The sequence below is a fragment of the Medicago truncatula genome, chromosome 3 (genome assembly GCF_003473485.1).
Source record: "Medicago truncatula cultivar Jemalong A17 chromosome 3, MtrunA17r5.0-ANR, whole genome shotgun sequence".
Taxonomy (NCBI): domain Eukaryota; kingdom Viridiplantae; phylum Streptophyta; class Magnoliopsida; order Fabales; family Fabaceae; genus Medicago; species Medicago truncatula.
Genome location: NC_053044.1, coordinates 26,749,611 through 26,764,702, shown reverse-complemented (window position 1 = coordinate 26,764,702; position 15,092 = coordinate 26,749,611). Strand labels below are relative to the sequence as shown.

The 15,092-nt window shown below is 34.9% G+C and overlaps 2 protein-coding genes and 1 non-coding gene across 3 annotated transcripts; all 3 read left to right on the top strand.

Moving 5' to 3' along the window:
* The first annotated feature begins 181 nt into the window (after positions 1 to 181).
* On the top strand, positions 182 to 7,553 carry LOC25489133 (disease resistance protein RUN1). Its single transcript, XR_005645110.1, has 6 exons — positions 182 to 424; positions 3,098 to 3,628; positions 4,025 to 5,174; positions 5,291 to 5,590; positions 5,735 to 6,963; positions 7,108 to 7,553. It is a non-coding gene; the product is annotated as a disease resistance protein RUN1 (transcript).
* Positions 7,554 to 9,586: 2,033 nt separating this feature from the next.
* Positions 9,587 to 12,201, top strand: LOC120579309 (TMV resistance protein N). The gene is made up of 4 exons (XM_039831235.1): positions 9,587 to 9,753; positions 9,862 to 10,392; positions 10,823 to 11,944; positions 12,061 to 12,201. Exons 2-3 carry the CDS (start codon positions 9,893 to 9,895, stop codon positions 11,931 to 11,933), a joined length of 1,611 nt encoding a protein of 536 aa, XP_039687169.1. The 5' UTR covers positions 9,587 to 9,753; positions 9,862 to 9,892; the 3' UTR covers positions 11,934 to 11,944; positions 12,061 to 12,201.
* Positions 11,951 to 13,744, top strand: LOC120579573 (disease resistance protein RPP4-like). Its single transcript, XM_039832013.1, has 2 exons — positions 11,951 to 12,360; positions 12,470 to 13,744. The coding sequence occupies exons 1-2, from the start codon at positions 12,142 to 12,144 to the stop codon at positions 13,742 to 13,744; spliced, it is 1,494 nt and encodes a 497-aa protein (XP_039687947.1). The 5' UTR covers positions 11,951 to 12,141.
* Positions 13,745 to 15,092: the final 1,348 nt, after the last annotated feature.

Genomic DNA, 15,092 nt, shown 5'->3' with positions numbered 1-15,092 from the left:
AAAATTAAAGGACAACAAGCTTAATAGGTATAATCTAATTGTTCTTGGAATTGCACCTAAGACATTTCACTCAGCAACTCACCTATTGTAATTAACTTGTGTTTACATACGTGAATAGGTATAATCTGAAAAATGACTCAAAATTGAAGGACAACAAGCTTAATTTTGCATATATTTTAATCTGAAATCCAATTCCATAGTTTATCTAGTAGTCTCCATCAAAAAGGAAGCAAGCTAAGCCACACTTGTTATTTTATATTTTAAATTTGACCCATTACATGTATATACATCAGGACCAAGGCATTATGAAGTGTTTGTGTGTGTTTATCCTTAATTAATTTTCATCCAAATTTGATTCCACCAGAAGCTAAGCCATACTGTCTTTTTCTCCTCTATTGCATGAAGCTGGATTGATCTGACTTTGGTATGATCTTTTTTCCCTCAATTTTAATTTAACTGCTAGTTTCTCTAATTACATAGGTCATTTTCAAATTGATCATAGAATTTGAAATAAATAAATTGATAAAATTAGTTTAGGCCATACCTTCTGTTGGAAAATACTCCCGCTGCTGCATCTCAACAAACTGACCAGCATGGTAGACCTCATGTGCCTCCCGAACATGCTCCTTGAAAGTATATATCCTTCAAGAAGTTAAACCGTGCATGTCCACCTTTTTTCTTTTCCACCTCGGTCCATGTCTCGCCCGCATCAACCCTCAACAATTCCATCAACAACTCAACAACATCACCCCTTGACATACTTTCATAGGACAAGAGCATACCCTCGATGGCGAGATGCAGCAAACATGACACATCATCCAGTGCCACTATCATATCCCCAAACGGAAGATGAAAGTTCGATGTCTCCTCGTGCCATCTCTCCACAATTGCAGAACAAAGCCCGTGTTCAATCTGGCTGTAGCTGATATCCTGCAGCCACCGAAGACCAGTGACTTTCAGCCCATGCTTAAACCACACAGTCTTGCCATCAGAGTCTTGTTTGGTTTAGGCTTAAATATGTATTTCATCCTTGCAATTATGGGTCGTTTAAAAATTGGTCTCTGTAATCGCTAATCCTTGCAATTTACCCTTGCATTGTTTAATCATTTAAAATTTCGTCCCTCTCCCCACTTAATCACTGCCACATCACTAATTTGATGACGTGCCAATCACTGTCACACATGAAATTCCAATTTTACCCCTGAGTTTCTAATTCTTTCTTCAATATTTTGTCCTCTTCTTAAGAGAAAAATTGGAATTTCATGTGTGATAGTGATTGCCACGTCATCAAATTAGTGACGTGGCAGTGATTAAGTTGGTCAAAGGACGAAATTTTAAATGATTAATGATTGCAAGGCTAGTTTGCAAGGATTAGCGAATACAGGGACCAATTTTTAAACGACCCTTAATTGCAAGGATGAAATACATTTAAACCTTTGGTTTATGTATCGCTTCTATCTTCTTCCTGTTGTTTACACATTTTAAATTGTCACCGCACTGCTAAAATTTAAAACAAAAAATTAACATCAGTTTCACAGTAATCGAAATAATACATGACAAAAATTAACAAAAAGTTTACAATTATTATTAATTAAACATAAAAATTCAATTTTCATTAAATTAAAGGTGCAGTGTCTTACCACTTCATCAACTGCCATCCTGACCACGTGAACATGGTACTTGGTCAGCACAGTCAAGTCGTGTGGGCCACCAAGATAGTGATCAAGCTCCTTTGGCTTTGGCTGCACACGCTCATGCTGCTCTTCATCACCCTCCTCCTGTTGCTCAACATCACCCTCCACCTTCTCTTATCTCCCTCTGTGGCTCAAGCTCAATATAGTTCCCCTGAGATGTTCCCTCGCCATCAGCATCACCACGGCGTGCCCTTTCCCTGCCCTTGCCACGCCTGGGCACTCTCCCCTCCGCTTGCAACCTCTCCAAACGCTCTCTCCAAACATAAACATGCATTGCTTCTCCATCACCCACGGTGCGCCCAACACGATCCATGCTTGTAACATGCATAACCAGGTAAAACGCAATCAATATAAATCCACAAAATTGTCCAAAAATCTGCCTACAGGTACACTTCAGATTATAAAATCTGAACTTCAACAATCCAGTTTGGATTTTATAATCCAAACATATTCAGTTGCCACAAAAAAAATATTCGAACTCAAAGGCTTGTATGCAGATGGAATGAGACCTAACCTTCACTATGGGGTTTGATAAAGCTTCAAATGTGATGATTTTGAGCAAAAAAAACTCAAAGATTGGACCAATATTTTAGGATTATGGGATCGGTGAGAGAGAGAGAGAGAAAGTGAAATTGTAAAACTAAAACTGTAAAATGGTGGAAGTTGCTGATCTTGCTTTTATAAAGCGAAATGTTTCGGAATTTATATTTGGAATTGGTTTTCATTTTCTAAAATCTAAGGGGCAATTTGGAAAGAAAAAAAAAAGGACGTGTGAGAACCTTATAGGGTGGAGAAAGTAATCGCCAAAAATAAATTGTCTCAAGACATTCATCTATATTATTGTAATTATTTTGTTGGGAAACTTCTACGGTACACTCACAAAGTGAGGTGTACCGGTACTCCTACTTCATAATTTTATAAATTAACGATAATTTTTTATGTAATAAATAGCTCTTTGTCAATAGTTATATTTTATATAACATCAGTTCATAAAAAAAAAAAAAATCATTTCATTGTTTATGACAATCATAGTATTTTTTTTTACATATTATCGTAAAAAATAATAAATGTTATAAATTATGAGCAATAAAAATTCAAAAAATAATAATTTTATTTTGTTGATATTTTTTATGAATAAGATTTAGTTATTATAATAATAAATGATAAAAAATAATATTTTTCTTCAAAAAAAAACTCATTTAACTATTAATTTAAAGAGTGGATGTACCGATACACTCAAATATATTGGGTGTAATATAGAATTTGCCTTATTTTTGTTAGGCTCGCTTTGAATGTTGCCATTCTTTTTGTTATGCTGCCAAAAATGATTCCAAATGATAATCAAATTTATGAAGCCCAATACTTTTTTTTATTGTAGCATTGTGATTAGTGGCTTAGTGCAGGCATTTGGAAATCATAACCGCCGCGCAGAAAATGAGCAGTGCTTTTTCCTCTATATCTTCTTCTTATGTGGGGCCTCCGAAAAAATATGACGTTTTTCTTAGCTTTCGAGGTGAGGATACTCGCAGAAACTTCACAAGCCATCTTTATGATGCTTTGAGTCGAAAGAAAGTTGAAACCTTCATAGACAACAATGACCTTCAAAAAGGAGATGAGATCTCACCAACACTCATCAAAACCATTGAGGAGTCACATGTGTCTATTGTCATCTTCTCAGAAAACTACGCTTCCTCAAAATGGTGTTTGAATGATCTCAAAAAGATTCTAGAATGCAAGCAATATATGGAACAGATCGTGATACCTATTTTTTACAACATTGATCCATCACATGTGAGGAAGCAAACCGGGAGTTACAAGCAAGCCTTTGCAAAACATAAGCAAGATTTGAAGCACAATAATGCCAAGTTGGAGAAATGGAAAGCCTCTCTCACTGAGGCAGCTAATTTAGTTGGATGGGACTCTCAAAATTATAGGTAAATAAAACAAACTATCCAGCTTTGGATATGTTCATCACTTGTATGTTTCCAAAATTCAAAGTAAAATCAATAAACTATTTCCTATCATTTGCATGTTTTGTATTCTAATATAGCACAGTTATTTACTATTGGGAAGAGGGTAGGAGTCTTCAAAGTCAACATATTCTTGTACCCTGCATACACTTATCACTCAATTGATACTCTTAAATCTAAATACAAAGAATACATCATCTTATCGTTTGGGTAGCATAAAAACCTTTTTTTGATTTTTGATTTTTTGGAATTTCTTTAGGATTTCACTTCGTAGAAAAAATAGATGTTAATGCCACCATGTTGACTACAAATTTGTATACTAATCATATAGATGTATTTTTCTTCTATTGTATTTGTTAGACTTGTAAGACCTTTCCTTCCTTCATGTGCAAGGATTGAAGTGGACTTCATTAAGGACATTGTTGAAGATGTTTTAAGGAAACTAAATCTTAGATACCCATATGAAATTAAGGGTCTTGTTGGAATTGAGAAAAATTATAAACAAATTGAATCAATGCTGAAAATTGGGTCAAATGATGTTAAAGTCCTTGGAATATGGGGCATGGGTGGCATAGGAAAGACAACCCTTGCTAAGACTTTATATGCTAAACTTTATTCCCAATTCGAAGGTCGTTGCTTCCTCAATGTAATGGATGAATCAAACAAGTATGGACTCAATGTTGTATACAATAAACTTTTATCTTCATTGTTATAGGAAGAAAATCTTCATCCTGATGCACCCTACATAGAAGTCCCTTTCTCCGAAAGAAGGATTGCGCTTAAAAAAGTTATAATTGTATTGGATGGCGTGGAAACCTTAGAGAGAATAGAAGATTTTATCCTAAAAATTGATGGGCTGGGACCCGGTAGTAGGGTCATTATTACAACTAGAGATAAGCACATAATTAGTCAGTTCAGTAAATGTGAAATATACGAGGTTAAGGAATTGAATAATCATGATTCTTTTCAGCTATTCAGTTTGACTGTCTTCAAGGAAAAACATCCTAAAATTGGATATGAAGATCTATCAGAGAGTGTAATTGCCTATTGCAAAGGCAATCCTCTGGCTTTAAAAGTTTTAGGTGCTAATCTGAGTTCAAGAGGCAAAGATGAATGGGAAAATGAATTGAAAAAGCTCCAAAAGATTCCCAATACGAAAATTTACAATGTATTAAAATTGAGTTATGATGACTTAGATTGTTGTCAAAAGGCCATATTTCTAGACAACGCATGCTTGCTGAGAGAAGAGAGTAAATCTTTCGTAAGAAAACTTTTGGAAGCTTGTGAGTTCTTTGCAGTAAGTGGGATAGAAGTCCTTCTAGATAAATCTCTCATACAACTAAAAAAAATATGGCATGTTTATGTCAAGTCGGACGTTGATGGTATAGAAATGCATGATTTGTTACAAGAAATGGGACGAGAGATTGTTAATCAAGAATCTAAGAACCCTGGAAAACGAAGTCGATTGTGGAATGCTGAAGAAATATCTGATGTATTGAAAAAAAACAAGGTAAGTAGACAATGCAATTACTTCCATATGAAAACACATGTTTGTGGTTATGAAATATAACAAGCAAACATTTATTACATCCTTTCCTAATTAATAATCTGATTTTTGTTTGGTAGGGAACGGGAGTTGTGGAAGGTATAACATTTGATAGTACAGAAGTTGGGAATCTTTACTTAAAGTCTGATTCCTTTAGAAGGATGACAAACTTAAGATATCTTAAAATCTATAATATATCTAATGGGAGAACATGCAATGTGCACTTTCCCGACGGTCTTGAGTGGCTTTCTAATAAATTGAGGTTCCTTATGTGGGAGGGATACTGCCTTGAGTCTTTGCCACCAACCTTTTGTGCTGAAATGCTCATAGAGCTTCACATGGGTCATAGCAAGCTTAAAAAGCTCTGGGATGGAGTTCAGGTACAAATGTGTTTGGATATACGTACGTGTTAATTTATTTAGGTATGAGAGGAAGTCTGATGCACATTCTTAAGAAGTCTCTATTTATGCTTAATTATGGATTTAATGGTTTCTAAGCAATGTCATGTTTATTTATTGTTACAGAATCTTGTGAATCTAAACATACTCCGGCTTGAATCCTCCAAAGATCTGATTGAGATCCCAGACTTATCTAAGGATACAAATCTTCATGGAGTGTTTTTCAATGTGAAAGCCTGTGTCAGCTCCATCCTTCCATCTTCTGTCTCCCTGATCTTAGATATCTAGATTTACGAGGTTGCAAAAAGATTGAAAGCCTTAAAACCAACATTCATTCAAAATCTCTTCGTGAACTCTTACTCGATGGTTGTTCAACTCTCACAGAATTTTTGGTGACATCGGAGGAAATGACAGAGTTGACCTTAGGCGGCACTGCTATACGTGAATTGTCTTCATCGATTTGGCGCAATAGCAAACTTACTTGGCTTGGCCTATCTGAGTGTAACAAGCTTAAAATTGTTGGGAATAAGTTAAGAGATGATCATGGACTGTGGTCTGTTACAAAGCTAGACCTTTCAGGGTGCACAGAAATCAATGCATTAAGTCTTTGGTCCATCCTTGATGGCATACAATCTTTAAAACAGCTAATATTGAATGAGTGCTGCAACTTAGAAAGTCTCCCCGAGAATATCCAAAACCATTCAATCCTAAAATGGCTTGATTTAGATGATTGCAGGAAACTTGTGTCTCTAGCAGAGCTTCCAGCATCCCTGTTATATTTGACAGCTGTTAACTGCAATTATCTGGATATGAACTCCACTCAACGGTTATTGCTTGAGAACATGGTACGAACTTTCTCTAAAGACACTCCTGATGAAGATGGTGTTCGTCATTTTTCTCTCTTGTCAGGTGTAGAAGTTGCATGCAACTTTGGCAAAGAAGTCGACAGATGTCGTATTAGTTGCAAATATCTTGGGACATTAATTTCAGATCATGTATTGATATGCTGGAATGGTTACAACAAACAAGAAACTGGAAGTCATGACTTTTGCAACCTATCATTTCAGTTCCTACTTCAAGGTCAAAAGGAACAATTGTGGTGGTCAACAGAGGGGATAAAGGGGTGTGGAGTCTTACCTGTATATGACTTGAAAAGTGAGTCGGAGCTGTATGTTATAAGTAGTAGTCGTGAGGAAATAGTTAAATCAAAATTAAAATCCAGTGCTCAGGACTCTGGTGAATTTGATTTTGATTTGAAAAATGATATTGATGACAGCCAAGAAAAATTGAAGGTGAAGTCGGAAGCTCTAACAATGATAATGAAGAATACCAAGAACAACCTTCTTGTTCAATAGGTATGAAACTCAAAACCCACTCTCTAGTTATACATTCCATATTAGTTTTTTTTTTAATTGAAAAATCTTCAAAATGAAGAATTGTTTCAAAAATCTTGTGATTCTAGAAAATAATATTCGTCTTGTTGCAATAACATTGGACAGGTTCTTTGATGAGGCACTTGTTAAAACGATCAAAAGAATAATAGAAGTCAGAAATGTTTTTTGGTCTCTTTCTCCTGTTTCCCAAGTAAAATGAGCACAACATCATTACATTCACTCAACAGTATGTGTTGATGCAGTAGACTGGTGATATCAAGCTGTGCAATGATAGGTTGCTTGTTACTTTTACCATGGCAGAAAACTTCCTAAATTTATGCAGTTGTTTTCTGTTGTGTTTCTTGGTACTTGAACTCCTCTTTCTTCAAACATCTGCTTTGTAACTAAATGACTTGTCGTTCTTCTTCGTTTTGCAGTAATCACATCGGTATTCATTAACATAATCCTAGTTTCATGTATTTGAATTTGGGAACTTGCCCCTATGCTATCCACTTGGGGAGGGTAGTTTATTTGGTAATCAACTTGCTTTCATTCAGAACAATATTTGAGCACCCATAGGCTTATTTATTGCCTTTCAGTAGGATCTTTTGGAAGTTGGGAACTTCCATGTTTCTTACCATCTATCATTCTCCCTAGCATTGCAGATCATTTTTAAATAGAAAAGGACTTAACATGATGGAAAATGCTTATTGTTATGAGAAAATGTTGATAAGAAACACAAGAATTTTAGCGGTGATTAATCTGCGTCAGAGAACCCGTGAGATATACAAGATGAGTTCTCTACTTCTAATTGGATTCTTTTTTTCATATACAAGAGTCAGAGATCAAACCTTTGATCACTTGCTAAAAAGGATCAAATGCCTTACAACCTGAACCAATGAATTGATCCAAGTACTTTGCCACTTGCAGCAATGGAGGTCTTATTAATTAAAGAAACAAATTTCGTTCTAGATATTATTATAAATTATTTGCCAAATACTACCATCATTTGATTCATTTGTGTTTTGAGGCATGGCATCCGAGAGTTATTAAGTAATGCAACAAATAATGTTCAACATGTGTCATTTATTAAATTGGAATATTTAATGATAAATTGTCATACCTAATCCATTCCCTTTGGTACTTTGAACCACAATTATGAACAAGGGAGAATAGCAGAGAAAAACAATTGAACACTACAAGAAATCCTGCAATTAGCCAGGGGTGGATTCCTTGTGAAATTGCAAGAATCCCTGGGAAAAAGCCATTTGCCAGGGCTTTTGTGAGGAGTTGAATCAGTGGCAAATGCGCTCATAGCAAATTGCTATGCCAGGGCTGCAAATCTGCGTGGGACACACTCCTGTCTAAACCCCTCTTATAACTCCTGGAAAAACCCCTGGCAGGGCCCTGACTAATTGTCTGACTCAACAACCTGCTTACCTGACGCACTGCAGGCTTTTCTGACGCACTGCAGAACTTACGCGCTGTCAATCAGCTGCAGTCTGACCCAAAATATGACAGGAGTATTGCAAGGGGTATACCCCTGGCAAATTGCAGAGATAATTTTTTTAAAAAATGGTTTTTAATTGTTTTTTAAAAACGTTAATTTCATTAAAATAATTAAAATTAATTATTAAAATAAATTTAAAAACGATTTTAAATTGCTTTTTTTAATTTCATTATTTTAAAATCATTTAAAATAATTTAAAACACATGGTTTTTTTAATTTAATTGCTTTAAAATAAGTAGTTAAGAATAAAAATTAAAGTAATAGCACCCACAAAATATTAAGTCCAACAGTAATGAAATTAAAATCATAGGGAATAATGTTATAGACCATAAGTAGCAAATAAGTAGCAATTGTATCACGAAGCATAACAAACTTTCCCAAATATTACACACCATAGATAATAAAAGCAAAATAAAATAACATGCATGAACACATCATAAGGGTCCAACTTCACTCCTCATCATCGCTCTCAATCTCCTTGCTTCCTTCGCTTCCACCTTCGCCATAAATTGGAAAAGGCTCTACATTGGGATCTGGAACTGACGCTTGCTGACTTGAATTCCCATCCTCATGTGCTTGCCGAAATTGAGCCAGTTGCTCCTCATATGTTCGTTGGCGGCTAAGCAAATCTTGTACAACGGCCTCATGTCTCGCCATTTGCTGGGTGAGCTGCTCTTGAGTCAATCTTTGAATAAGGTCATGCATCTCAGGGGTCAGTGCAGGCTGCTGGGAGGATCCTTCGCCATGATTAAGGGTAAATCTGAGGGTTGTTGCAACACCCTTCCGGTAGTTAGCGGTCAAGTTACCGGCACCATATAATTTTCCTTTGGTTTTATCGCCAGCAACTTTGGTCCAAATTTGGAGGGCCAAACTATGATCAACAGTTAACCCTTTAGAAAGAGCCTCGGCAAGTTGTCGGTCATATTCCTCCTATTCAAATGATAACAGAATAGTTAATGACAACTAACAAATTATTTTTTAAAACATAATATTAGCAAACTGAAGAAATACAACATTTCTCTTGTATCTCTCTCTCTCACCTATTTCTCTCTCATAAATCACCTCTACCAAACACAATGTTTAAGCAAACGAAACTTCCTTGAAGGATAACCACACATTACATCTATATACAATATACATCATGACCAACCAAAGCATTATGAAGAGTTTGTGTGTGCTCATCCAAAATTAATTCCGGAAGCTGGATTATAACTTTTACAGTATTCTTCTCCTCTATTGCATGAAGCTGGATTCTGACTTTGGTACGTATAATCTTTTTTCCCTCAATTTTAATTTATCTACTACTTTCTCTAATTAAACATTACTTCTTTTTTATTGTAGCATTGTGATTAGTGGCCTAATCAGTGCAGGCACTTGGAATTCATAACTGCCGTGCCGAAAATGAGCAGTGCCTTTTCCTCTATAGTTTCTTCTGATGTGGTGCCTCAGAAAAAATATGACGTTTTTCTTAGCTTTCGAGGTGAGGATACTCGCAGAAACTTCACTAGCCATCTTTATGATGCTTTGAGCCGAAAGAAAGTTGAAACATTTATAGACAACAATGAGCTTCGAAAAGGAGATGAGATCTCGGCAGCACTCATCAAAGCCATTGAGGAGTCACATGCATCTATTGTCATCTTCTCAGAAAACTATGCTTCCTCAAAATGGTGCTTGAATGAGCTCAAAAAGATTCTTGAATGCAAGAAATATATGCAACAGATTGTGATACCAGTTTTTTACAACATAGATCCATCACATGTGAGGAAGCAGACCGGGAGTTACAAGCAAGCCTTTGCAAAACATAAGCAAGATTTGAAGCACAATAATGACAAGTTGAAGAAATGGAAAGATTCTCTCACCGAGGCAGCTAATTTGGTTGGTTGGGACTCTCGAAATTATAGGTAAGTAAAACGAACTATCCTAAGTAAATCAATAAACTATATCCTATGATTTGCAAGTTTTGTTTTCTAATATAGCACAATTTTTTACTACACAAGTTTTTCATTTCCATATTCGTGATTGGAAATGAACATAAATTTGAGAAAATGAAAGCTAATAATAACTTTAGAAAGTAAACAATGATGTTGATGTGCCTGGCCATAGTTATCATACAATTTTTTTAAAATCTATACAATTTTTTGGAATTTTCTTTAGGATTTCACTTCCTAAAAAAATAAGACATTAATTATCTTCTGTGTCTTACGTAATTGATTTTCTTTATGTGCTCTACTCTGCCACCATGTTGAATATAAATTTTATTATGTCCTAATCATATATATGAATGCATTTTTCTTTTGTTGTAAAACATTCTTCCCATCTTTCATATGTTAGGAGTGAACCAGACTTCATTAAAGACATTGTTGAAGATGTTTTGCGGAAACTGAATATTAGGTACCCATATGAAATTAAGGGGCTTGTTGGAATTGAGAAAAATTACGAACAAATTGAATCAATGCTGAAAATTGGGTCAAATGAAGTCAGAGTACTTGGAATATGGGGCATGGGTGGGATAGGAAAGACCACCCTTGCTAAGACATTATATGCTAAACATTTTTCCCAATTCGAAGGTCGTTGCGTCCTCAATGTAATGGATGAATCAAACAAGTATGGACTCAATGTTCTACACAATAAACTTCTGTCTTCATTGTTAGAGGAAGAAAATATTCATCCTGATGCATCCTACATAGAAGCCCCTTTCTCCGAGAGAAGGATTGGGCGTAAAAAAGTTTTAATTGTTTTGGATGGTGTAGAAACCTTAGAACAAATAGAAGATCTTATCCTAAAAATTGATGGTCTAGGACCAGGTAGTAGGGTCATTATTACAACTAGAGATAAGCAGATATTTAGTCAGTTGAGTAAATGTGAAATATATGAGGTTAAGGAATTAGAGAAGCCTGATTCTCTTCAGCTATTCAGTTTGATTGCCTTCAAAGAAAAACATCCTAAAACTGGATATGAAGATCTATCAGATAGTGTAATTGCCTATTGCAAAGGTAACCCTCTGGCTTTAAAAGTTTTAGGTGCAAATCTCAGTTCAAGGGGCCGAGAAGCATGGGAAAATGAACTGAAAAAGCTCCAAAAGATTCCCAATCGAAAGATTTATGATGTGTTAAAATTGAGTTATGATGATTTAGATCATTGTCAGAAGGCCATATTTCTAGACATCGCATGCTTGTTGAATGGAAAAGATAAAACTTTTGTAAGAGATCTATTGGAAGCTTGTGAGTTCTTTGCAATAAGTGGGATAGAAGTCCTTCTAGATAAGGCTCTCATTCAACTAGGTTCAATTTTGCATGTCAAATGGGAAGTTTGTATTATAGAAATGCATGATTTGTTACAAGAAATGGGACGGGAAATTGTTAATCAAGAATCTGAAGACCCTGGAAAACGAAGTCGACTGTGGAAAGCTGATGAGATATCTGATGTATTTCTGATGTATTGAAAAATAACAAGGTAAGTAGAGGATGCAAGCACTTCTACATGAAAATAACACATGTATTTGATTATGAAATATAACAAGGAAAGTATACGTGACAACCATTCCTAATTATTAATTTAATTTTTATCAGGGAACTAAAGCTGTCGAAGGGATAACATTCGATAGTACAGATGTGGGGGATCTTTACTTGAAGTCTAATTCCTTTAGAAGGATGACAAATTTAAGATATCTTAAAATCTATAATAAATCTAGAGGAAACACGTGCAATGTGTACTTTCCCGATGGTCTTGAGTGGATTTCTGATAAATTGAGGTATCTTCGATGGGAAGGATACTGTCTTGAGTATTTGCCATCAACCTTTTGTGCTGAAATGCTCATAGAGCTTCACTTGAGTCATAGCAAGCTTAAAAAGCTATGGGATGGAGTTCAGGTACAAATGTGTTTGGATATACTTGTTAATTTGTTGAAGTATGAGAGGAAGTCTAATGCTTATTCTTAAAAAGTCTCTATTTAAATGGTGTTTTTATTTCTTTTTACAGAATCTTGTGAATCTAAACATACTTTGGCTTGAATCCTCCAAAAATCTGATTGAGATCCCAGACTTATCTAAGGCTACAAATCTTCATAGAGTATATCTTTTTCAATGTGAAAGCCTGGGTCAGCTCCATCCTTCCATCTTTTCTCTCCCTGATCTTAGATATCTAGATTTACGAGACTGCAAAAAGATTGAAAGCCTTAAAACCAACATTCATTCAAAATCTCTTCGTGAACTCTTACTCGATGGTTGTGCATCTCTCACAGAATTTTCGGTGACATCAGATGAAATGACAGAGTTGACCTTAGGTGGCACTGCTATACGTGAATTGTCTTCATCGATTTGGCGTAACAGAAAACTTACTTCGCTTGGCCTATCCGAGTGTAACAAGCTTAACATTGTTGGGAATAAGTTAACAAATGATCATGGACTTGGGTCTGTTACCGAGCTAGACCTTTTAGGGTGCACAGAAATCAATGCATTAAGTCTGTGGTCTATCCTTGATGGCATACAGTCTTTAAAATGGCTCTCATTGCATGAGTGTTGCAACATGGAATGTCTCCCCGAGAACATACAAAACCATTCAATGCTAAAAAGTCTAGCTTTAGATGATTGCAGGAAACTTGTGTCTGTAACAGAGCTTCCGCCATCCCTATTATCTTTGAGTGCCATTAATTGCACTTATCTGGACACAGACTCCACTCAACGGTCATTTCTTGAGAACATGGTACAAATCTTCTCTAAATACCCTTTTCATGCAAATGAACATGATGATTTTTATTTCTCTATCTTGCCAGGAGCACAAGTTCCTCGCAAGTTTGATTTTCAAACAATAAAGGCTTCAATAACCATTCCTCCTATTCCAAAATATAACCTGTCTGGTTTCATATTCTGCACCATTCTTTCTAAGGGCTTCCATATTTGCAATCACCCCCTGCATTGTGTCATCTTTGAAAACGGCAAAGAAGTTGAAACGTGTTTTACTTTTGCTTGCAATTATATTGGGACATTAATTTCAGATCATGTATTAATTTCAGATCATGATGTCAATGAAGAATTGTGGTGGTCAACGGAGGGGATAAAGGGGTGTGGGGTCTTACCTGTATATAACTTAGAACATAAGTCAGATCTGGATGGTAGGGAAATTGGTAAATTAAAATTCAGTGCTCAATATTCTGGTGGGCAGGAAAATTATAATGAGTTACAGCCTTCAGCAATTGGAGGTGAAGTCATAAGCTCCAACAATGAAAAAGAAGGTTTGACATCTCAACTATGTTGACACTTCAAAATCACCACATCCTATGTCAGCTTGATCTAAAAATTTATTGAAAAAATGAAAAACCGTACCAGAGGAGGACCAAACCAAAACATAAACCAAATTAAAATACAAAGAGATATGGAGAACGATAATTTAAAAATTCATAGCGGTCTTTATAAAAGTCATCCCTAGTAAAGAAGGGTAAAGAGTTCCACCAAGCCACATTAATAATACCATTTGTAGCAAGTTCCCTTCATCTTTTCCTTCTTAGTCTTAGAGTTCTAATTTTCAAAGCGGCGGTATAAATCATCCCAACACCTTGTGAGATGATCGACGCTAGATGCCTTTATTTTTAAATATTTTTGTTTGGATACAGTGATAAAATACTTCAGTTATATTTTTGTGCTACTTACTTTTATATATTCTAAAATTTTGGGCCAAATTTGAAAATTGAAAAATAGAGGGCTGATTTGTAGATTTCAAAAATTGAAAGTGGTCAATTTATAATTTTCAAGAAATTGTAAGGATCAATTTGCAATTTATTTTAAATATTTAAGGGTCAATTTATTTTTTTTGAAAAATATGGGGACCAACTTGGAAATTTTGAAATATATATCTAGTAGGAAATTTGAAATTCTTAAACCTTAGATATCATTTGAAATTCACTCAATTTAACTTAACATAATACTTCATAGAATTTCATTAATATGATAAATTCTCTAAATTTAATCATTCAAACAAACAAAATTTATTTAAAAGAATTTGAATTTCCTCAAAATATTACATAACTTTTTCTCAGCTAAACACACTTGAAATTGGCAGTGAGAGAGGTTGGGGGATGAGGTCGGAGTGAAGGGGTTTGTCCAACTCAATTCCTTGTGTATAAAAAGTATATAAATCAGTTTTTGATAAATAATTTATCAAAGCATGTATTCATTAATATTTTCTCAATTGGACCAGCCATTGAACGTGTGAAGAAAGTTCACGATTCAACAATATGACATTTGTTTAAAGGTTACTGAAATTGATTGGTAAGAAACAAATAAAAAGAAATGGACCTCATGTAACAACTATTTACTTTAATATAGAAAATTAGATTCACACCTTAAGTTTTAATACAGGAAATTAGATTCACACTGTAAGTTTTAATATAGGAAATTGAATTCACAATGTAAGTTTTATTTTTTATGCATCTGATCTGACCACGCATATTGACAAATTCATAATACATCCTCCGATTATTATTATATTATTATTATAGGCAAAAATTAACATTTTAGATTCATTCATTAAATGATGTATATAGTCTTTATTATTAACCACATACATAATTTAATGAAACATAATTTAATGAATGAATATAAAATAT